The 24223-nt window shown below is 51.3% G+C and overlaps 2 protein-coding genes across 2 annotated transcripts; both read left to right on the top strand.

The window, feature by feature from the left end:
- The first annotated feature begins 317 nt into the window (after positions 1-317).
- Positions 318-2217, top strand: LOC140425824 (C-C chemokine receptor type 4-like). Its single transcript, XM_072510221.1, has 2 exons — positions 318-770; positions 1006-2217. Exon 2 carries the CDS (start codon positions 1017-1019, stop codon positions 2097-2099), a length of 1083 nt encoding a protein of 360 aa, XP_072366322.1. The 5' UTR covers positions 318-770; positions 1006-1016; the 3' UTR covers positions 2100-2217.
- Positions 2218-22397: 20180 nt separating this feature from the next.
- Positions 22398-23946, top strand: LOC140425823 (C-C chemokine receptor type 4-like). Its single transcript, XM_072510220.1, has 2 exons — positions 22398-22477; positions 22750-23946. Exon 2 carries the CDS (start codon positions 22761-22763, stop codon positions 23838-23840), a length of 1080 nt encoding a protein of 359 aa, XP_072366321.1. The 5' UTR covers positions 22398-22477; positions 22750-22760; the 3' UTR covers positions 23841-23946.
- Positions 23947-24223: the final 277 nt, after the last annotated feature.

Raw genomic sequence — 24223 nt, 5'->3', positions numbered from 1 at the left:
ACTGTAAATTCTATGATCTATGAGCTCTTCCTCATCGACCCACATTTTTCACGTGGCTGCTAATCCTATCTCGAATAATTGTTTCTGGAAGCTTCCCCACCACTGAGGTTAAACTGACCGGGCTGTCATTGTTGGGCCTGTCCTTACAACCTGCATTCAGCAGGGGCAGCTCATTTTTGCCAACATGCAGAAGGAAGGTGAGACTGCCACCTGGAGGAAGGCTCGCTCAACTGCTTCAAAGCTGATGTCAACTCTGAGCAGGATGTTGTGTCACCACCGTTCCATCAAAGACACTGCAAGAGGCCGAGAGAATCCACAGGAACTCTACTCCAGGCAATCCGACAGATTTATTGGAAGAAGTGGAGTGGTCGGTGTGACTAGACATTTGGAGCTCAGAGCCAGGTTCAGAATGGTTGGACTGATATGTGGGAGGGATCCTCGCTGCAAAGTGTGTTCAACATCTGTAAGGGGCCTTCAGGGGGGATCAAAACCTGAGATGCAAGATGGGTTTAGCAGATGCAGGTTGTCAGCTCTCATTCTCGAGCCGGCCTTCCGCGTCGGTGTTGAACTTGTCATCTCGTGTACCTTTAACATTTATGAAGATTGGATAGTACCAGAGCCCCAATGAACATCTCAGGGACAGGAAATGCTGAATGTTCTGATGAACATTTGAAGCAATATTACCCCAGTGGTTTTGTGCTGTACTTTTTTCTGAGGCAATAGTTCATGTGGATATTGAGAAAGCCTACCTTTCTCGCAGCCAGCGGATTGTAAGTGTTATTTGTTATTTTTTATTTAGAACTGCTTTAACGTAATGAGACCTGGTGAATTAATTCTCCCTTTTTGCTGGCCTTCATGACCAGTAAGTACTGAAACATCACATATTAACTCTGTTACCAGTTCGGACTAATTGAAGTTTAAACCGAGTTGCGACATATCTCTGTAAATCCAGCTGTGATCGATTTCAGTGATAAGCCTCGCTGACTGGCGCTTATTTGTTTCTAGTTTACTGAGAGATGGGTTTCACGGTGAACACGTCTGAAGAGCAGAACACCACATACGAGTATGACTATGATGAAGACTTGTTTCCTCCATGTGACATGGGATCTGCAAAGGTTTTTGGTGGAAGTTTCCTACCAGTGCTCTACTCACTCGTGTTTGTGTTTGGCCTCCCAGGGAACATCCTTGTCCTGTGGATTCTTCTAAAACTCAAACGGCTGAAGAATATGACAAACATTTATCTTTTCAATTTAGCACTTTGTGATTTGCTTTTCGTTGTAACACTCCCCTTCTGGGCATATTTTGCCGCAAATGAATGGATTTGGGGAGATGCCTTTTGCAAAATCATTACTGTCGTTTACCTGCTTGGCTACTTTGGTGGCATAATGTTCATAATCCTGATCAGTATAGACCGCTATCTTGCCATTGTTCATGCTGTGTTTTCGGTCAGAGGTAGGACAGCTCGTAACGCGATTATTTCGAGTGCAGTGATGTGGTGCGTGGCTTTATTCTCCTCTCTTCCCACAATGATATTTAACAAAACTGCCAGCATTGACGGAAGAAAGGTCTGTCACACTTTCTTCCCAGCTGGAAACGCATCGAGTTGGAAACTCTTCACCCTTTTCAAAGACAATGTGTTGGGTTTTTTTGTCCCGTTGGCCGTCATGATTTTCTGTTATGCAAGAATAATTCAGACTCTGCTCAAAAACAAGAGTTACAAGAAACACAGGGCCATCAGAGTGATATTCACTGTCGTGATTGTGTTTTTTGTATTTTGGACGCCGCACAATGTTGTGGCGTTCCTGGAGTCTTTGAAAGAGCTGAATGTTTTCAGCGGTTGTCAACTGCGCTTACATCTTAATATTGCCCAGCAAGTAACTGAATCCATCACGTTTGTACATTGCTGCTTGAACCCGGTCATTTATGTATTTTTCGGTGAAAGATTTAGATCACAGCTCCTCAGAATTGTTCGCAGCTGTTTGCTATCATTGCTCAGATATAAAGCACACGGCCAATGTATTAACTTTGCTCCTCGTGATTTTGCTACCTCTGTTCGTTCACAAACCTCTGGTGACCATGAATCGTCCACATTTATGTAGTTCAGCATTCAGCTGTTTTTGTACAATATATATGCACACACACACACACATATATATATCCTGTCCTCACATTCGTTCAATATGTATTTAAGTTGTGTCTGAACATAAAATCATCTGCAAAACCTGTAATGGGGTGTCGAATTTTGTTACAATGATTTATTTCAATGGTAACCTGATTACAGTGGTAGATTAATACAATAGCCTGTTAATAATATAGATAATTGTGCGGTGGTACATTTTGGTTAGATGAATAAAAGAAGCCACATACTTCTTGGAAAATAAACGTCCAAATTACATATAGGAACAGGGATCTGAGTGTACACATACACCAATCACTAGAGGAAGCAACACAGGTTAATTGTGCTGTTATAAAAATCCAGCAACCATCTGGTTCATTTCTCGAGGGATCAAATTAAAGAGTGGGGAAGTCAGCCACCCATCCCATCTGCCACCTCCGACCCATTTCCTGAGTTTCTGTTCACACTCTTCGCCTTCCCTCCCACAACCACTATAGTGTTCATCTTATCCTCAGCATCCACCCCACCAACCTGCATTTCCAATTGTCATCCGCCATCAATTCCACCGTGAAGTTACCACCTGAAAAAGTCATCCTCTCCCCTCCCAAATTTCCCAAAGTACCATTTCCCATTGCAACACCCTGATCCATTCCTCTATCACCTCCCAACAACCTGCCCACTCCCCAACCCCCTACCCCCCGCCCCAGCACCTCTCCATGTAAGCACAGGAGATGTAACACCTGCCCCTTGACCTCCTCTCTCCTCACTTTCCAGTTGACGTAGCGATTTACATGTTTTAAAAAATTTACTATGCTGTATTCGCTGCTCACATTGTGGCCTCGTCTGCATCGGGGAGACCAAACTGCAAATTTGGTGACTGTTTTGCGGAAAACCGCCGCCTAGTCTGCAAGCATGACCCCGACCTCCTGGTGGCTTGACATTTTTTATTCTCCACTTTGCCCTCGCGCTGCAGGACTCTCTGTCCTCGGTCTGCAGACCTCTCTGTCCTCGGTCTGCAGACCTCTCTGACCTTGGTCGACATACCTCTCTGTCCTCGGTCGACATACCTCTCTGTCCTCGGTCTGCAGACCTCTCTGTCCTCGGTCTGCAGACCTCTCTGTCCTCGGTCTGCAGACCTCTCTGTCCTCGGTCTGCAGACCTCTCTGTCCTCGGTCTGCAGGCCTCTGTGTCCTCGGTCAGCATACCTCTCTGTCCTTGGTCTGCAGACCTCTCTGTCCTCGGTCTGCCCATTGCCCATTGACTTCGGCATTCAATACAAAGAGCTAATTGAGTTCATCCCAAGTGATTTTGGCTGTGGCATCATCATAAGGGTCCCACACTGGATCAGATTTGGCCCTTTCAGTTCCAGAACCATCCTCCCCAACAACAAATCATCTTCCTCTCTGTCCAGTTCATGGGGACAGAAGGATCTTGGGCTGCTTGTCCGTAGACCCCTGAAGGTGGCAGGACAGGTTGATAGGGTAGTTATCAGAAGGCTTGCGGGGGACGCAGCGGTGGTGCAGTGGGTTAGCCTTGATGCCTCATGGCGCCGAGGTCCCAGGTTCGATCCCGGCTCTGGGTCACTGTCCGTGTGGAGTTTGCACATTCTCCCCGTGTTTGCGTGGGTTTTGCCCCCACAACCCAAAGATGTGCAGGGTAGGTGGATTGGCCAGACTAAATTGCCCCATAATTGGAAAAACTGAATTGGGTACTCTAAATTTATTTTTAAAAAGGAGGCTTGCAGGACAGGCTTTATCAGTCATGGCATAGATTATAAGAATAGGACGGTTATGTTGGAGCTGTACAAAACTTTGGTTGGGCCACAGCTAGAGTACTGTGTGCAGTTCTCGTCGCCACACTATAGGAAGGATATGATTGCACTAGAGAGGGTGCAGAGGAGGTAAACCAGGATGTTTCCTGGAATGGGGCATTTGAGCATTGTAGAGAGGCTGGATAGGCTTGGGTTGTTTTCTTTAGAGCAGAGAAGACTGAGGGGGGGGGGGGGGGGAAACAAGATTGAGGTGTATAAGATTATGAGGGGTATGGACAGGGTGAATAGGAAGCAGCTGTTCCCCGTAGTTGGAGGATCAATAATGAAGGGGCATCATTTTAAGGTGAGGGGCAGGAGGTTTAGAGGGGATTTGAGGAAAGATGTTTTCACCCAGAGGGTGGTGGGGGTCTGGAATGCACTGCCTTGGAGGGCAGTAGAGGCGGGAAACCTCACAGCCTTTAAAAAGTACATGAATGAGCATTTGAAATATCATATGGGCTATGGGCCAAGTGCTGGAAAATGGGATTAGTGTTGTTTTATGCAGGCTTGATGGGCCTCTTCTGTACTGTACGACTCTATTAGACCCCTGGCATCACTATAACATGGATGTTAATTCTTTGCAGCTACCTCTTGATCTCTTTGGTTATGTGGGATCTGAACATGTCCCACACTAATAAACTGCGTTCTTTGATTACGCCTTTTCCACACATTATTGATCCATAACGTCCCTCCAATCTCTTCCATCCGACTATTGCCATGGACAGGCACAAAATATCCTGCAGGGAACTGGATTTTCGGCAAAGTTTTACTTTTGAAAATGATCATTGGCTTTAGTTTTGTTCCATTGCTCATGCAGATTGGTACCACCGCGAATCTCGTCCTCTCTTTTCCTGGATCTATTTCTAACCATTGCACAGTTTGGTTGCTGGGCGTATAGAAATTCAGAGATATTTCATCCATGTTGCTGATGTGACATGAATGGATGTGCATGTTTTTACCACTGTTCAATGAACGCTGGAAGCCGGTATTTTTGGCATTGAGGTTCTTTCAGTAAAATGTGGCTCAGCCGCAACACTTGGCATTCTCATTCCACGCAGCAGCTACACCAACCAGATGTTGCTCTGATATTAATGTTGGAACACAAGGGTGGGATTTTCTGACCCCTCCCACTGGCGGGATCTTCCGACGCTGCTGAAGATTACCCCTCGCGATGGCTTCCCCGGTGGAAGGGCCGGGAGAACCACACAAGAGTCTCACCTGCCTCGGTGGGGCCGGAAGATCCAGCTGGCAGCCAATGGCTCACTGCATCTGCCGCAGGATAACCTGTCGTGGGGGTCCGGAAAATCCCAGCCTTTGTATGACTTGGCACTTTTGTACTGGCCGGAATTCTTCGGTGCACTTTTCCCGCCCATGGCGCACCCCAATCCGAGGGTTTCCCTGTGGGGTGGGGTGGCTTAAATGGGAAATGCCATTGACGAGCAATGGGAGCAAACGGCGCACTGCCAAGAAACATGAGGCTGGGGGCCCGGCGAATCCAGCCCACTGTGTATATATAAATCTGGTGACCATGTAAACATTCTGGCTATTTTCGAGGATCTATTCCGATTCTTGCTTCTGAACATCAGGCTAGTACCTGGACCATGGTCTCATGGCACATTTAGTCCTAGTCAACTTCTTCATGGCAGATTCCTTCTGAAAAACTGCAGCAGCTGTGAAAAGTCCCTAGTCGCCACACTCCGGCGCCTGTTCGGGTACACAGAGGGTGAATTCAGAATGTCCAATTCACCTAATAAGCACGTCTTTCGGGACTTGTGGGAGGAAACCGGAGCACCCGGAGGAAACCCACGCAGGCACGGGGAAACGTGCAGACTCCGCACAGACAGTGACCCAAGCCGGGAATCGAACCTGGGACCCTGGCGCTGTGAAGCCACAGTGCTAACAGGTAGCACGGTAGCACAAGTGGCTAGCACTGTGGCTTCACAGCACCAGGTCCTAAGTTTGATTCCCGGCTTGGGTCACTGTCTGTGCAGAGTCTGCACGTTCTCCCCGTGTCTGCGTGGGTTTCCTCCGGGTGCTCCGGTGTCCTCCCACAGTCCAAAGACGTGCAGGTTAGGTGGATTGGCCAATGATAAATTGCCCTTAGTGTCCAAAAGGTTAGATGGGGTTATTGGGTTACGGGGATAGGGAGAAAGTGAGGGATTAAGTGGGTTGGTGCAGACTCGATGGGCAGAATGTCCTCCTTCTGCACTGTATGTTCTATGTTCACTGTGCTACCCTGCTGCCAGGTATCCTCGTGGCAATGTGGCCTGTATCACCTGCTTGATCCCATGTGCTGACTTACAAGGCAAGCATTACATTTAACATATATCTACAAGCTGAAGAACTGAGAACATTATTACGGATGGACGGGGGGAGTTACTTTAAACAGCCCTGAATTCTCCTCCCACCACCCATCAATAGACAGAAAAGTGTGTTGAGTTGTTTTCCCCTTTACAAGCGGTGGTGTACTTTCCAGACCCTCGGTTTTGGTATGATTCAATCTTTCAATGAATAACCCAACAGCAAACTTGAGATAGGGTGAACTCAAAGGGTTAGTTTAGTCGCGCACACTCAAAACACTGAAGGAAGTTCGCAGCGTGCCTCTCTTTGCATTCATCCAGCAAAAGAGGGACAGAGAAAAGAAAGATTTCCAGGACAACGATCACAGCGAGAAGAAACATTGTTTCATGTGGGTTTCAGACTCAAGGTCCAATGAGGGATTCCTTCACAGAGGTTGGTGGGCTGAAAGCTGATGCTGAATAATTCATTTTTCCGGTGCTGTTGAGTTCACACGATGTGATAGGCACACTGAGATGAATCAGTTCTGTAGCTGATAATTTCCAGATGGCGTGCAGATGGGGGTCAGGTGGCCAACCTGGACCAGTCCCCCTTGTCTGTGATGCTGTTAGTCAGATGGCAGACTGAGACTTGTTAGAGGTAGCATTGAGCATACCTCTATTTATTTGTATGAAACAAATATATGTGGTGTGAGGTCTTACTGCCTCACAACCTGTAAATAATTGGCTGAAAAATGTGGGATCAATTATACTGAGTATAGTTCTCAGTGCATTTTGTTGTGACAAGCTATTTGCCAGGATCTACAATGCATTTCTTACTTTACCCAGTTCTGGTATGAAGTCATGACCTGAAAGGTTATTCCTATTTCTCTTTGCACAGATGCTGCCTGACCTACTGAGTATTTCCAGAATTTCCTGTTTTTATTTCACATTTCCAGAATCTGCTGTATATTGTCCTTGCATTAGAAGCCATATGAAACCTGTACGAAACCTTGGTTAGATGACACTTGGAGTACCATTGAGGAATTTTGGTCTCCATATTATGACAAAAAATGAGGAAAGGTTTTTTTTTTAAATTTAGATTACCCAATTATTTTTTCCAATTAAGGGGCAATTTAGCGTGGCCAATCCACCTACTCTGCACATTTTTTTGGGTTGTGGGGGCGAAACCCACGCAGACGCGGGGAGAATGTGCAAACTCCGCACAGACAGTGACCCAGAGTCGGGATCGAACCTGGGACCGCAGCGCCGTGAGGCAGCAGTGCTCACCACGAGGCCACCATGCTGCCCTGAAATGAGGAAATATTTTGACATGGTAAATGTGGAGTCCGTTCTGGGCAGGAATAGCTGGGAATGACTCCGCTATCTAATGGCACTCTGTTTTTTTCTCACCACCCCCCCCCCCCACACACACAGTGGGTATGCCCCGATGAAGCCGCACCTAGCTGCACATCCTGCATCAAGGTGCTCCACTCTGCAGGAAGAGATTGGAGCATCATTTTTAAATGGTGCACCAATCTTTCAACCCCTTGGACCCCACCAAGCTCACCTGTTGGGGGATCCTCACTGTAGTGCACAAAGACTCCGAGAGACGAATAGAGTGAAGTCGATGAGGCTTTATTAAGCGTGACTGTTTCCCCCGCAGTTCAGTAGTAGACTACCTGCGGGGGAGGGCTCCAGGTACTTATACTCCACCTTCAGGGCGGATCTAGAGGTCAACGTCCAACCAGGACCCGGGATCTGTCAGCCAATGACATCATGGCTTCACAGTCCCACATGACCCCTAATGCATACTACCACATTCACCCCTTGTTAAAAATGAACCCGGCGGGGTGATGCTTCGCATGGTGGTAAGGGTTTACAAGGCTGGTCCTGGGAGGAAAACTTTCAATATAACAGTATGTACAAGGTTTTTTTTTTTTGTTTCAACTATTTACAGCAATCGTCAGGAAAAGACAAAATGTTCTCGTTAAAAGTCCACATTGTACTGTTAGATCGACGCCACGAGTCGGTCGGGCGGTCTGGTCGTCCGTGTCGATCGCCTCGGCCCCGGTGGTGGTGGTGCTTGTTCTGGTGTTGTCTTCTCCGGGAGCCTTATGGTTTCAGCTTGGGCTTTATTCCTGGTCGGGCCTGGGAGGAGGACTGATCCTCCTGGGAAGGGGGCGGTCGCGGGGTGCGGCGGTGGCAGGAAGGGGGGGGTTGGGTGATTGGTGTCGGGGTGGTGTGTGTGTTGCCGGCGGGCGCCAGATCTCGCAGAGAGACCGTGTCCTGTCGGCCGTCGGGGTACTCCACGTAGGCGTACTGCGGGTTCGCGTGAAGGAGGTGAACCCTTTCGACCAACGGGTCCGACTTGTGCGCCCGCACGTGCTTTCGGAGCAAGATGGGTCCTGGGGCCGCCAGACAGGTCGGCAGCGACGTTCCAGAGGAGGACTTCCTGGGGAAGACAAGGAGGCGCTCATGAGGCGTTTGATTAGTGCTAGTACACAGTAGTGACCGGATGGAGTGGAGGGCGTCCGGAAAGACCTCCTGCCACCGGGAAACTGGGAGGTCCCTGGACCATAGGGCCAGTAGGACGGTCTTCCAGACCGTGCCGTTCTCCCTCTCTACTTGCCCGTTCCCCCGGGGGTTGTAGCTGGTCGTCCTGCTCGAGGCTATCCCGTTGCTGAGCAGGAACTGGCGCAGCTCGTCACTCATGAAAGAGGACCCCCTGTCGCTGTGGACATATGCGGGGCAACCGAACAGTGTGAATATGGTGTCAGGGCTTTAATGACTGTGGCCGCGGTCATGTCAGAACAGGGGATGGCGAATGGGAAGCGGGAGCACTCGTCCACCACATTAAGGAAGTATATGTTGCGGTCGGTGGAGGGGAGGGGTCCTTTGAAGTCCAGACTAAGGCGTTCAAAGGGGCGGGAAGCCTTAATCAGGTGCGCACCATCCGGTCTGAAAAAATGCGGTTTGCACTCTGCGCAGATGTGGCAGTTCCTTGTGACTGTACGGACCTCCTCCAAAGAGTATGGGAGGTTGCGGGACTTTATAAAGTGGAAAAACCGAGTGACCCCCGGGTGGCAGAGGTCCTCGTGGAGGGTTTGGAGGCGGTTAATTTGTGCGTTGGCACATGTGCCGCGGGATAGGGCATCGGACGGCTCGTTCAGCTTTCCGGGACGATACAAGATCTCGTAGTTGAAGGTGTGTAGCGCACAAAGACTCCGTGAGACGAATAGAGTGAAGTCAATGAGGCTTTATTAAGCGTGTCTGTTCCCCCGCAGCTCAATAGTAGACTGGCCTGCGGGGGAGGACTCCGGCTTCTTATATTCCGCCTTCAGGGCGGAGCTAGAGGTCAACGGCCAACCAGGACCCGGGATCTGTCAGCCAATGACATTAGGGCTTCCAGTCCCACATGACCCCCAATACATACTACCACATTCACCCCTTGTCAAAAATGAACCCGGCGGGGTGATGCTTCGTATGGTGGTAAGGGTTTACAGGGCTGGTCCTGGGAGGAAAAAACAATACAGTATTGTACAATTTTGTCCTGTTTCAACTATTTACAGAGGGTATAGGGAGAAAAGCAAAATGTTCTTGTGAAAAGTCCATATTTTGATTTAGATCGACGCCACGAGTCGGTCGGGCGGTCTGGTCGTCCGTGTCGATCGCCTCGGCCCCGGTGGTGGTGGTGGTGCTTGTATCGGTGTTGTCGTCTCCGGGAGCCTTACGGTTTCAGCTTGGGCTTTATTCTTGGTCGGGCCTGAGGGGAGGGGAACCGATCCTCCTGGGAAGGGGGCGGTCGCGGGGTGCGGCGGTGGCAGGAAGCGGGGGGGTTGGGTGAATGGTGTCGGGGGGGTGTGTGTGTTGCCGGCGGGCGCCAGATCCCGCAGGGAGACCGTGTCCTGTCGGCCGTCGGGGTACTCCACGTAAGCATACTGCGGGTTCGCGTGGAGGAGGTGAACCCTTTCGGCCAACGGGTCCGCCTTATGTGCCTGCACGTGCTTTCGGAGCAAGATGGGTCCTGGGGCCGCCAGCCAGGTCGGCAGCGACGTTCCAGAGGAGGACCTCCTAGGGAAGACAAGGAGACGCTCATGAGGCGTTTGATTAGTGCTCGTACATAATAGCGACCGGATGGAGTGGAGAGCGTCCGGGAGGACCTCCTGCCACCGTGAAACTTGGAGGTCCCTGGACCGTAGGGCCAGTAGGACAGTCTTCCAGACCGTGCCGTTCTCCCTCTCTACTTGCCCGTACCCCCGGGGGTTGTAGCTGGTCGTCCTGCTTGAGGCTATGCCCTTACTGAGCAGGAACTGGCGCAGCTCGTCACTCATGAAAGAGGACCCCCTGTCGCTGTGGACGTATGCGGGGTAACCGAACAGTGTGAAGATGCTGTTCAGGGCTTTAATGACTGTGGCCGCGGTCATGTCAGGGCAGGGAATGGCAAAAGGGAAGCGGGAGTATTCGTCCACCACATTAAGAAAATATGCGTTGCGGTCGGTGGAGGGGAGGGGCCCTTTGAAATCGAGACTGAGGCGTTCAAAGGGGCGGGAAGCCTTAATCAGGTGCGCACCATCCGGCCTGAAAAAATGCGGCTTGCATTCCGCGCAGATGTGGCAGTCCCTTGTGACTGTACGGACCTCCTCTAAAGAGTATGAGAGATTGCGGGACTTGATGAAGTGGAAAAACTGAGTGACCCCCGGGTGGCAGAGGTCCTCGTGGAGGGTTTGGAGGCGGTTAATTTGTGCGTTGGCACATGTGCCGCGGGATAGGGCATCGGACGGCTCGTTCAGCTTTCCGGGACGATACAAAATCTCATAGTTGAAGGTGGAGAGCTCGATCCTCCACCTTAAGATCTTGTCGTTTTTGATTTTGCCCCGCTGTGCATTATCGAACATGAAGGCTACCGACCGTTGGTCGGTGAGGAGAGTGAATCTCCTGCCGGCCAGGTAATGCCTCCAATGTCGCACAGCATCCACTATGGCTTGAGCTTCCTTTTCTACTGAGGAGTGGCGGATTTCTGAGGCGTGGAGGGTCCGGGAGAAAAAGGCCACGGGTCTGCCCGCTTGGTTAAGGGTGGCCGCTAGAGCTACGTCGGAGGCGTCGCTCTCGACCTGGAAGGGGAGGGACTCGTCGATGGCGCACATCGTGGCCTTTGCGATATTCGCTTTGATGCGGCTGAAGGCCTGGCAAGCCTCTGTCGACAGAGGGAAGGTCGTGGTCTGTATTAGGGGGCGGGCCTTGTCTGCGTACTGGGGGACCCACTGGGCGTAGTATGAAAAGAACCCCAGGCAGCGTTTCAGGGCTTTTGGGCAGTGCGGGAGGGGAAATTCCATGAGGGCGCGCATACGTTCGGGGTCGGGGCCTATTATCCCATTGCGCACTACGTAGCCCAGAATGGCTAGCCGATTGGTGCTAAAACGCACTTGTCCTCGTTGTACGTGAGGTTCAAGGCTTTGGCGGTCTGGAGGAATTTTTGGAGGTTGGCGTCGTGGTCCTGCTGGTCGTGGCCGCAGATGGTTACATTGTCGAGATACGGGAACGTGGCCCGCAACCCATGTTGATCAACCATTCGGTTCATCTCCCTTTGGAAGACCGAGACCCCGTTTGTGACGCCAAAAGGGACCCTTAGGAAATGGTATAATCGCCCGTCTGCCTCGAAGGCTGTGTACTTGCGGTCACTTGGGCGGATGGGGAGCTGATGGTAGGCGGACTTGAGGTCCACGGTGGAGAAGACATTATATTGGGCAATCCGATTGACCATATCGGATATGCGGGGGAGAGGGTACGCGTCTAGTTGTGTGTACCTGTTGATGGTCTGGCTATAGTCTATGACCATCCTTTGTTTCTCCCCTGTCTTCACTACTACCACCTGCTCTCTCCAGGGACTATTGCTGGCCTGGATTATGCCCTCCTTTAGCAGCCGCTGGACTTCGGACCGAATGAAGGTCCGGTCCTGGGCGCTGTACCGTCTGCTCCTAGTGGCGACGGGTTTGCAATCCGGGGTGAGGTTCGCAAACAAGGACGGGGGTTGCACCTTGAGGGTTGCGAGGCCGCAGATAGTGAGTGGGGGTATTAGGCCGCCGAATTTGAACGTAAGGCTCTGTAGATTGCATTGGAAATCTAATCCCAGCAAGGTGGGGGCACAGAGTTGGGGAAGGACGTTTAGTTTGTAGTTTTTGAACTCCCTCCCCTGCACCGTTTGGGTAACTATGCAGAATTCTTGGATCTGTACGGAGTGGGATCCTGCAGCTAGGGAAATCCTTTGTGCGCTGGGATAGGTGGTCAAGGAACAGCGTCTTACCGTGTCGGGGTGGATAAAGCTCTCCGTGCTCCCGGAGTCGACTAGGCATGGCGTCTCGTGGCCGTTTATTAGCACCGTTGTCGTCGTCGTCTGGAGTGTCCGGGGCCGAGCTTGATCGAGCGTAATTGAAGCGAGACGTGGTTGTAGTAGTGGAGTGGGGTCCGTTGTTGCCGTCCAAGATGGCGTCAGGGATGGACAAAATGGCCGCCCCCATACATCGCACATGGCTGGGGGGTCACAAGCTGGCGGCGGGGGTGGACAAAATGGCCGCCCCCACGCATCGTACAGGTCTGGGGCGGTCCAAGATGGCGGCGCCCTTCCTCCCTCGTGGTGGTCGGTGTCATGATATTCAAACACACACATCATGATGGACACACCAACAGGCAAATCAGAGCACACAACACCACAACCAATCACAGACAAGAACACCAACCACATAAAAAGCACGAGCACGACACCTGGTGGTCAGTAGGTCTGGGGACAAAGAAACAGAGAAGAGCTGTTACAACATCACAAGCAGGGAACCCCCACGTGCAGAGTGCAAAGACAAAACTGTTCATAGTAAGTTTGAATAAAATAGCGTTGTACCAGATACAACCGTGTTGGCTCATCTGTGTGTCAGAACACCCAACACCACATGGTACAGGAGTGGATCGATACCTGCCTACTAACCTGCCATTCTGGACATGGACCGCACCGACAAACCGCAGCCGTTGCAAGTCGCGGGGAACCTAGGTACCAATTGGAAGCTCTTCAGGCAGCGATTTGACCTGTACATCCGTGCCACCGAAAAACAGAGTGCCTCGGATGAAACGAAGATTGCAATGCTCCTCTTCTACGCAGGTCAGCACGCCACCGACGTCTTCAACTCACTGGTGTTCGAAGAAGGCGAAAACCAATCCAAATATGACACGGTCATCCTCAAACTGGACCAGCACTTTCAAGTTGAAGTAAATGAAAGTTTTGAAAGATACCTCTTTCAGCAACGCCTGCAAGGTAAGGAGGAGCTTTTTCAACCCTTCTTGACGCACCTCCGGATTCTAGCGCAGTCCTGCGGTTACGGCACCACCACAGAGTCCATGATCAGGGACCAGATTGTTTTTGGCGTTGCCTCTAGTGGCCTACGCCAGCAGCTTCTTAAAATAAAAAGCCTCACCTTAGCGTCTGCTGTGGAAGCCTGTGTCCTCCACGAAAATGCTACCTGCCGTTTTGCCCGATTTCAGGCGTCCGAGTTGGCACGGAGGGGGTCCCCAGCCGTCGAATCGGCAAGCCAGGCCGCCCACAACGCCGAACGCATCCAGGCCGTCGATTACTTCCCGACCCACGGCCCGGACGACAGCGGCCGCTTCCCGCGCTTTTCGCGGTCTCCCGCGCAGGTGCGCGCCAAAAATAACGGCCACAACGAGGGACGCACTGCGCAGGCGCGCCCACCGCAAGATCGCACTGCGCATGCGCAGTGGCGCAACGAACGCCGTGACGTCATGACGTGCGGCAATTGTGGAGCTCTACATTTAAAAGGGCAATGTCCTGCAAAAAACCGACAGTGCCTCAGATGTGGCAAGATGGGCCACTACGCAGCCCACTGTCGTTCGGCTCAACCCATGGATCCGGCGCATCCTCGACAATCTCGCAGACAAGTCAGGACCGTCCAGCCCACGCATCAAGACTTCCAGTTAAGTGATGCAGATGACCAGCATGCCTTCCGCGTTTCCGTCATCGATGTCAACAAGGTCAATGCCATCAATCCAGCCGATGAGTGGTGTGCCACCCTGACGGTCAACCCGAACTCGTCGCAAGCCCATTAGACTGGACTTATAATACCGTTCATATGTTTAACAAGTTGCACAATATTACATGATAACCTGTTGTTGTTTATCGTTCCAGATGTCGTCTGACTGGACAACTGTTCAAGTTTTTTTTTCTTCTTCTCTCGTTCGCATTTATGTTATGTTATGGTACAACTTGGTTCATGTGACGCACCCGACATCGCCCCATGTACATAGTTCCGTCATATGCACATGCTGCACACGACACACACACACTCTTAGATGCACTCACGACACGATCATATTTATTACCACGTAGGCACATATCTTTGTAAAAAGGGGGGATGTCATGATATTCAAACACACACATCATGATGGACACACCAACAGGCAAATCAGAGCACACAACACCACAACCAATCACAGACAAGAACACCAACCACATAAAAAGCACGAGCACGACACCTGGTGGTCAGTAGGTCTGGGGACAAAGAAACAGAGAAGAGCTGTTACAACATCACAAGCAGGGAACCCCCACGTGCAGAGTGCAAAGACAAAACTGTACATAGTAAGTTTGAATAAAATAGCGTTGTACCAGATACAACCGTGTTGGCTCATCTGTGTGTCAGAACACCCAACACCACAGTCGGGACCCAAAATGGCGGCGTCTGCGGGTCGCACATGGGGCGCTGGGGGGGCTGGGGAGCGCTAGGACCGCGCGGAGCTCCCTCACCGGGGACAGCGGTGGTCGGGACCCAAGTTGGTGGCGCCGGCGGGTCCGGCGTGGGGCGCGGGGTGGGGGTTAGGGGGGCGTTAGGGACGCGCAAAACTCCCTCTTCTCCGTGGAGAGTGGTGGCCGGGACCCAAAGCGGTAGCGCCGGCGGGTCATACATGGGGTGCGGGGAGTGGGGTTGGGGAGCGTAAGCGGCGTGCAGGGCTCCCTGTTCTCCCGGGACCGCTGGGGTCGGGACCCAGAGCGGCTGCGCCTGCGGGTCGTACATGGCGTGCTGGGGGGGTTGGGGCGCGTAAACGGCTTGCAGGGCTCCCTGTTCTCCCGGGACAGCGGCGACCTCGCGGGACCGGCACACAACCGCGTAATGGCCCTTTTTCCCGCAGCTCTTGCAGATAGCTGCGCGGGCCGGGCAGCGCTGTCGGGGGTGTTTCGCCTGGCCGCAGAAATAACAGCGGGCGCCCCCAGTGCAACTCGGCGTTTGGACCGCGCAAGCCTGTGGGGTGTCCGGGGGGGGTGGGTTTGTCGCGATGGGTACGTACGGAGCCCAATGGGCTGCCGCGCGGTCGGGGCCGTAGGCGCGGGTATTACGCGCGGCCACGTCTAGGGAGGCTGCTAGGGCCCGGGCCTCTGAGAGTCCTAGCGACTCTCTTTCTAGAAGTCTTTGGCGGATTTGGGAGGAATTCATACCTGCCACAAAAGCATCGCGCATTAACATGTCCGTGTGTTCATTTGCGTTCACCGAAGGGCAGCTGCAGGCTCGTCCCAAAATCAGCAGCGCGGCGTAGAATTCGTCCATCGATTCTCCGGGACCTTGCATTCTCGTCGCGAGCTGGTAGCGAGCGTAGATTTGGTTAACTGGGCGGACATAGAGACTTTTCAGTGCTGCGAACGCCGTCTGGAAATCCTCCGAGTCTTCGATGAGGGAGAAGATCTCCGTGCTCACCCTCGAGTGCAGGACCTGTAGTTTTTGGTCTTCTGTGACCCGGCCGGTGGTCGTTCTGAGGTAGGCCTCGAAGAAAGTCTGCCAGTGCTTGAAGGCTGCTGCCGCGTTCACTGCGTGGGGGCTGATCCTCAGGCATTCCGGAATGATCCTGAGCTCCATAGCTGAATAAATTGTAGCGCACAAAGACTCCGTGAGACGAATAGAGTGAAGTCAACGAGGCTTTATTAAGCGTGTCTGTTCCCCCGCAGCTCAATAGTAGACTGGCCTGCAGGGGAGGACTCTGGCTTCTTATACTCCGCCTTCAGGGCGGAGCTAGAGGTCAACGGCCAACCAGGACCCGGGATCTGTCAGCCAATGACATTAGGGCTTCCAGTCCCACATGACCCCCAATACATACTACCACAAGGTGGAGAGCTCGATCCTCCACCTTAAGATCTTGTCGTTTTTGATTTTGCCCCGCTGTGCATTATTGAACATGAAGGCTACCGACCGTTGGTCTGTGAGGAGAGTGAATCTCCTGCCGGCCAAGTAATGCCTCCAATATCGCACAGCTTCCACTATGGCTTGGGCTTCCTTTTCCACTGAGGAGTGGCGGATTTCTGAAGAGTGGAGGGTTCGGGAGAAAAAGGCCACGGGTCTGCCCGCTTGGTTAAGGGTGGCCGCTAGAGCTACGTCGGAGGCGTCGCTCTCGACCTGGAAGGGGAGGGACTCGTCGATGGCGCGCAGCGTGGCCTTTGCGATATCCGCTTTGATGCGGCTGAAGGCCTGGCAAGCCTCTGTCGACAGAGGGAAGGTTGTGGTCTGTATTAGAGGGCGGGCCTTGTCTGCGTACTGGGGGACCCACTGGGCGTAGTATGAAAAGAACCCCAGGCAGCGTTTCAGGGCTTTTGAGCAGTGCGGGAGGGGAAATTCCATGAGGGCGCGCATACGTTCAGGATCGGGGCCTATTATCCCATTGCGCACTATGTAGCCCAGGATGGCTAGCCAGTTGGTGCTAAAAACGCACTTGTCCTCGTTGTACGTGAGGTTCAAGGCTTTAGCGGTCTGGAGGAATTTTTGGAGGTTGGCGTCGTGGTCCTGCTGGTCGTGGCCGCAGATGGTTACATTGTTGAGATACGGGAACGTGGCCCGCAACCCGTGTTGATCAACCATTCGGTCCATCTCTCGTTGGAAGACCGAGACCCCGTTTGTGACGCCAAATGGGACCCTTAGGAAATGGTATAATCGCCCGTCTGCCTCGAAGGCTGTGTACTTGCGGTCACTTGGGCGGATGGGGAGCTGATGGTAGGCGGACTTGAGGTCCACGGTGGAGAAGACTTTATATTGGGCAATCCGATTGACCATGTCGGATATGCGGGGGAGAGGGTACGCGTCTAGTTGTGTGTACCTGTTGATGGTCTGGCTATAGTCTATGACCATCCTTTGCTTCTCCCCTGTCTTCACTACTACCACCTGTGCTCTCCAGGGACTATTGCTGGCCTGGATTATGCCTTCCTTTAGTAGCCGCTGGACTTCGGACCGAATGAAGGTCCGGTCCTGGGCGCTGTACCGTCTGCTCCTAGTGGCGACGGGTTTGCAATCCGGGGTGAGGTTCGCAAACAAGGACGGGGGTTGCACCTTGAGGGTTGCGAGGCCGCAGATAGTGAGTGGGGGTATTGGGCCGCCGAATTTGAAGGTAAGGCTCTGTAGATTGCACTGGAAGTCTCATCCCAGTAATGTGGGGGCGCAGAGTTGGGGAAGGATGTAGAGCCTGTAGTTTTTGAACTCCCTCCCCTGCACCGTTAGGGTAACTATGCAGAAACCTTTGATCTGTACGGAGTGGGATCCTGCAGCTAGGGATATCTTTTGTGCGCTGGGATGGGTGGTCAAGGAACATCGTCTTACCGTGTCGGGGTGGATAAAGCTCTCCGTACTCCCGGAGTCGACTAGGCATGGTGTCTCGTGCCCGTTTATCAGCACCGTTGTCGTCGTCGTCTGGAGTGTCCGGGGCCGAGCTTGGTCCAGCGTCATTGAAGCGAGACGTGGTTGTAGTAGTTGAGCGTCTTCTTCGAACCCCATGGAGCCGTCGACACTGGGGTCCGTTGTTGCTGTCCAAGATGGCGTCGGGGATGAACAAAATGGCTGCCCCCATGCATCACACATGGCTGGGGGGTCACAGGATGGCGGCGGGGGTGGACAAAATGGCCGCCCCCATGCGTCGTACAGGTCTGGGGTGGTCCAAGATGGCGGCGCCCTTCCTCCCCTCGTGGTGGCCGGGACCCAAAATGGCGGCGTCTGCGGGTCGCACATGGGGCGCTGGGGGGGTTGGGGAGCGTTAGGAACGCGCGGGGCTCCCTCATCTCTGGGGACAGCGTTGGTCGGGACCCAAATTGGTAGCGCCGGCGGGTCATACGTGGGGTGCGGGGGGGGGTTTGGGGGGCGTTAGAGCCGCGCAGAACTCCCTCTTCTCCGGGGAGAGCGGTGGTCGGGACCCAAAGTGGTAGCGCCGGCGGGTCATACATGGGGTGCGGGGGGGGGTTGGGGAGCGTAAGCGGCGTGCAGGGCTCCCTGTTCTCCCGGGACCGCGGTGGTCGGGACCCAGAGTGGCTGCGCCTGCGGGTCGTACATGGGGCGCTGGGGGGGTTGGGGAGCTTAAGCGGCGTGCAGGGCTCCCTGTTCTCCCGGGACAGCGGCGACCTCGCGGGACCGGCACACAACCGCAAAATGGCCCTTTTTCCCGCAGCTCTTGCAGATCGCTGCGCGGGCCGGGCAGCGCTGTCGGGGGTGTTTCGCCTGGCCACAGAAATAGCAGCGGGCTCCCCCGGTGCGACTTGGTGTTTGGACCGCGCAAGCCTGTGGGGTGTCCGGGGGGGGGGGGGGGGTTTGTCGCGACGGGTACGTACGGAGCCCAATGGGCTGCAGCGCGGTCGGGGCCGTAGGCGCGGGTATTACACGCGGCCACGTCTAGGGAGGCTGCTAGGGCCCGTGCCTCTGAGAGTCCTAGCGACTCTTTTTCTAGAAGTCTTTGGCGGATTTGGGAGGAGTTCATACCTGCCACAAAAGCATCGCGCATTAACATGTCCGTGTGTTCATTTGCGTTCACCGACGGGCAGCTGCAGGCTCGTCCCAAAATTAGTAGCGCGGCGTAGAATTCATCTATCGATTCTCCGGGACTTTGCCGTCTCGTTACGAGTTGATAGCGAGCGTAGATCTGGTTTACTGGGCGGACATAGAGACTTTTCAGTGCTGCGAACGCCGTCTGGAAATCCTCTGCGTCTTCGATGAAAGAGAAAATCTCCGTGCTTAACCTCGAGTGCAGGACCTGTAGTTTTTGGTCTTCTGTGACCCGGCCGGTGGCCGTTCTGAGGTAGGCCTCGAAACAAGTCTGCCAATGCTTGAAAGCTGCTGCCGCGTTCACTGCGTGGGGGCTGATCCTCAGGCATTCTGGGATGATCCGGGATAGTCCTTTTTAGGCACGCTTAATAAATTGTAGCGCACAAAGACTCCGAGAGACGAATAGAGTGAAGTCGATGAGGCTTTATTAAGCGTGACTGTTTCCCCCGCAGTTCAGTAGTAGACTACCTGCGGGGGAGGGCTCCAGGTACTTATACTCCGCCTTCAGGGCGGAGCTAGAGGTCAACGTCCAACCAGGACCCGGGATCTGTCAGTCAATGACATCATGGCTTCACAGTCCCACATGACCCCTAATGCATACTACCACACTCACCAACCCCCCCCTCCCCCCCCCAGCCACACCGTGCCATGTGCAAAATGCCAGCTTCGCACCTTGGCACAGCCTGGCAGCGCAACGTGGGCACCCTGGATTGATATATATTCATGACCTGGACCAGGGCATGGGGGGGTGGGGGGAGGCATCATTTCAAAGTTGGCAGATACCAAACTTGGGAAAGCAGTAAAGAGTGGGGAGGGCTGTGATTGAATTGCTGAATTGAGGAGGGCACAGACAGACTAGCGAGGCCGAAGAAGGAGTGGTCAACAGACACATGAAAGATCCAATTTAATGCAGAACGTTGTATAATGGAAGGAAACGTCAGGGGAAACAATGGATGGGATTCTCCAGTTCCCCCAGCTGTGGGTTTCCCGGCGGTGTGCTGCTTGCAGCCGGCGGGATTCTCCACAAACGATGGGATAGCCCATTGAAGCCCCACGCCTCCAGAACCCACGGCCGGGGTTGCACTGCTGGTGGGAAACGAGAATCTCAACGGCTGCGGATTTCCAGCCAATATAACCCAAATGTTATAATTTAACAGCAGAACAGGACAGGAGAGCAGGTGTATAAATACCTTTTTAGGTAGCAGGATAGGTTGGCGATGCTTTGTGCCTGAAATCGAACATGGTGAGTCAATTTAACACTGCAGATATTCACATGGTTTATATTTAATGTCTTATGCATCTGTGTACCTTCGTATGAATCAATTTTATAACATAGAATCATAGAAAATCCCAGGACTGGAGCTATTGCACTAAGGAGCAAAGTAACAGAAGGAGCAGCCAACAGTGCTATCAAAATACACTTGCACACCAATAACCTGCTCCCTGCCTAGTTTAGATTCTCTGGGGAACATTGGGGATGTTTGGCTGTGGGACCAAAAAACTCTACTATAACTGAAGTAAACGAGGATCAATGGGAGAACATTTCATTGGCTGGTCATACCCAGCACAAAGGAAGATGGTTATTATTGTTGAAAACTAATTATCTGATCACTGCAGGGGCTCCTTACAGCAGTGTCCTAGGCCTAGCCATCTTCACCTGCTTCTTCAATGGCCTTCCCTCCATCCTAAGTACAGAAGTGAGGTTGTACACTGCTTATTTACATATCAACAGCCACTGTGGTCATTGGCATCTATCTGCACGATACATTTCAGGTTGCCATGTACAACCTGTGTGTTGATTGCTTCTTGTTCAGTTCCGCCCCCTGTATTGACGCAAGAAATCTTTAGAATAAGGGCAACACTGTGGCGCAGTGGGAGCACTGCAGTCTCACGGCGCCGAGGTCCCAGGTTCGATCCTGGCTCTGGGTCACTGACCGTGTGGAGTTTGCACATTCTCCCCGTGTCTGCGTGGGTTTCGCCCCCACAACCCAAAGGTGTGCAAGGTAGGTGGATTGAACACGCTAAATTGCCCCTTAATTGGATCTAAATTTATTTTAAAAAAAGAAATCTTTAGAATGGAAATAGGGAAATCCTCCAAATTGTCAGTGTAAAGAATACAAGGCAGGAGGTGGCCAATCCAGCTCAGTGCCTCATTCATGGGAGCAAAGGGAAACGGCATTGACCACCTGAGGAAGAATGCCGAGGCTGCAATGACTCAAAGTGACAGAGTACCTGGAGCAACCATACACCAAGTATTCTAATCAGAAAGGTTAATTCAGTCTCGAACTTCATTAGTAATGTGACATTAATTGATTATTTATTTAACTTACAAGGACACAAGTAAATCTACAACGCAGCTTCTAAACCACAGGCCCTGCCTTTAACATCGTAAACATTCTAAGTAAAGATTCTGAAGCTTCACCTCCAAATTAGTGACAGCGTGAGGTGTACGCCTCCATTCACCCACACCACTCGATGGCATTTTTTCATTGACCCTTGCACGCCTCCTTTCACAAGCCTTCTAAATGGTAAAATTATAGAAGTTGCAAGTAAGGAGACAACCGGGAATGTTTGTGCAAAATGTTTGAAAGCGGTCGGACAGGTTAACAAAGCAGTTTTGTAAATACGTGGGCTCTATCAATAGTGGCAGAGATTAAAAAGCCAGGACGCTATGCTGAACCTTTATAAAGCACTAGTTCAGGGCTTGCTGGAGTGTCATGTCAAGTTCAGGACATCGCACATCGGGGAAATGATGTTCACTTTGGCAGAGATACAGAGAAGATTGATGCATATGGTTCCTGGCATGAGGAATTGTGTCCACATGGATAGACAACCAGGTTTGTTCTAATAATAATCTTTATTATTGTCACAAGTAGGCTTACATTAACACTGCAATGAAGTTACTGTGAAAAGCCCCTAGTCGCCACATTCCGGCGCCTGTTTGGGTATGCAGAGGGAGAATTCAGAATGTCCAAATTACCTAACAAGCACGTCTTTCGGGGCTTGTGGGGGGAAACCGGAGCACCCGGAGGAAACCCACGCAGACACGGGGAGAACGTGCAGACTCCGCACAGACAGTGACCCGAGCCGGGAATCGAACCCGGGTCCCTGGCGCTGTGAGGCAACAGTGCTAACCACTGTGTTATCGTGCCCTGCCGTTCTCCTTAGAGTGGAGAAGGCTAAGTTATTTAAAGGTGTTTAAGGTCACTCAAGGTTTACAGAGAGGAAACAAAGAAAAAATGCTTCATATTGCTAAAGGGTTCATTATGTGAAGGCATGACTTTAATCTGATTGGCAAAAGAAATTGACAGGAAATGCTTTACCCTCGTTTACATTTTAAAGCAATATCACCTTTCACTGAACAACTGCTTTATTTCTGAGGCAATAATTTGTGTGGGATATTGAGAGAACATATAATTACCACTCTGAGAGAAAAGTAAGTGTTATTTGCAAGTTGTTTTATTTCTAACTTTTATATAGAACTGCTTTTAAATAAAGGATTGATTATTGTAGTTATAATGTATCTGGAGATTTAATTCTCCCTTTTTGCTGGCCTTCATGACCAGTAAGTACTGAAACGTCACATATTAACTCTGTTACCAGTTCGGACTAATTGAAGTTTAAACCGAGTTGCGACATATCTCTGTAAATCCATCTGTGGTCGATTTCAGTGATAAGCCTCGCTGACTGGCGCTTATTTGTTTCTAGTTTACTGAGAGATGTGTTTCACGGTGAACATTTCTGAAGAGCAGAACACCACATACGAGTATGACTATGATGAAGACTTGTTTCCTCCATGTGACATGGGATCTGCAAAGGTTTTTGGTGGAAGTTTCCTACCAGTGCTCTACTCACTCGTGTTTGTGTTTGGCCTCCCAGGGAACATCCTTGTCCTGTGGATTCTTCTAAAACTCAAACGGCTGAAGAATATGACAAACATTTATCTTTTCAATTTAGCACTTTGTGATTTGCTTTTCGTTGTAACACTCCCCTTCTGGGCATATTTTGCCGCAAATGAATGGATTTGGGGAGATGCCTTTTGCAAAATCATTATTGTCGCTTACCTGCTTGGCTACTTTGGTGGCATAATGTTCATAATCCTGATCAGTATAGACCGCTATCTTGCCATTGTTCATGCTGTGTTTTCGGTCAGAGGTAGGACAGCTCGTAACGCGATTATTTCGAGTGCAGTGATGTGGTGCGTGGCTTTATTCTCCTCTCTTCCCACAATGATATTTAACAAAACTGCCAGCATTGACGGAAGAAAGGTCTGTCACACTTTCTTCCCAGCTGAAAACGCATCGAGTTGGAAACTCTTCACCCTTTTCAAAGACAATGTGTTGGGTTTTTTTGTCCCGTTGGCCGTCATGATTTTCTGTTATGCAAGAATAATTCAGACTCTGCTCAAAAACAAGAGTTACAAGAAACACAGGGCCATCAGAGTGATATTCACTGTCGTGATTGTGTTTTTTGTATTTTGGACGCCGCACAATGTTGTGACGTTCCTGGAGTCTTTGAAAGAGCTGAATGTTTTCAGCGGTTGTCAACTGCGCTTACATCTTAATATTGCCCAGCAAGTAACTGAATCCATCACGTTTGTACATTGCTGCTTGAACCCGGTCATTTACGCATTTTTGGGTGAAAGATTTAGGTCACAGCTGCACAAACTTTTGCACAGCTGTTTGCCACCATTGCTTAGACAAAATGCAGGCGACAAACCAAATTTTTCTTCACGTGATTTTGCCACCTCTTTTCGTTCACCCACCTCGGTTGACCATGAATCGTCCACGTTTGTGTAGTTTAGTATTTAGCTGTTTCTGTACAATATGGAAGTGCCTGTGTGTATACACGCTGTTCTCACATTTGCTCAAAACCTATGCTACTCTTGTACATTGTCTAACCATAAAACCATCTGCAAATCTCACACTGGAGTGGACGTAATCTTTTTTTAACCATTATTCATTGGAAGATTAGCCTGACTGTACTGGTAGATTAGTCCAATAGCCTGCCAGTGATATAGAAAACTGTGAGATGATACATTTTGGTTCCAGGTAAAAACGAATCCGTATACTTCTTAGAAAACCAATATCAAAATTGCATAGTGAAACAAAGTGCCTGGTGTATAGATACACAGATCGCTAAAAGTAGCAACAAGGATTAATAAATTCATTTAAAAAAAGTA

The sequence above is a fragment of the Scyliorhinus torazame genome, chromosome 6, assembly GCF_047496885.1.
Source record: "Scyliorhinus torazame isolate Kashiwa2021f chromosome 6, sScyTor2.1, whole genome shotgun sequence".
Lineage (NCBI taxonomy): Eukaryota > Metazoa > Chordata > Chondrichthyes > Carcharhiniformes > Scyliorhinidae > Scyliorhinus > Scyliorhinus torazame.
This window is presented reverse-complemented; position numbering and strand designations above follow the sequence as displayed.

Bases quoted from the DNA above. Each gene is read 5' to 3' on its own strand.
- LOC140425824 (XM_072510221.1), top strand. From the start codon at position 1,017: ATGGGTTTCACGGTGAACACGTCTGAAGAGCAGAACACCACATACGAG.
- LOC140425823 (XM_072510220.1), top strand. From the start codon at position 22,761: ATGTGTTTCACGGTGAACATTTCTGAAGAGCAGAACACCACATACGAG.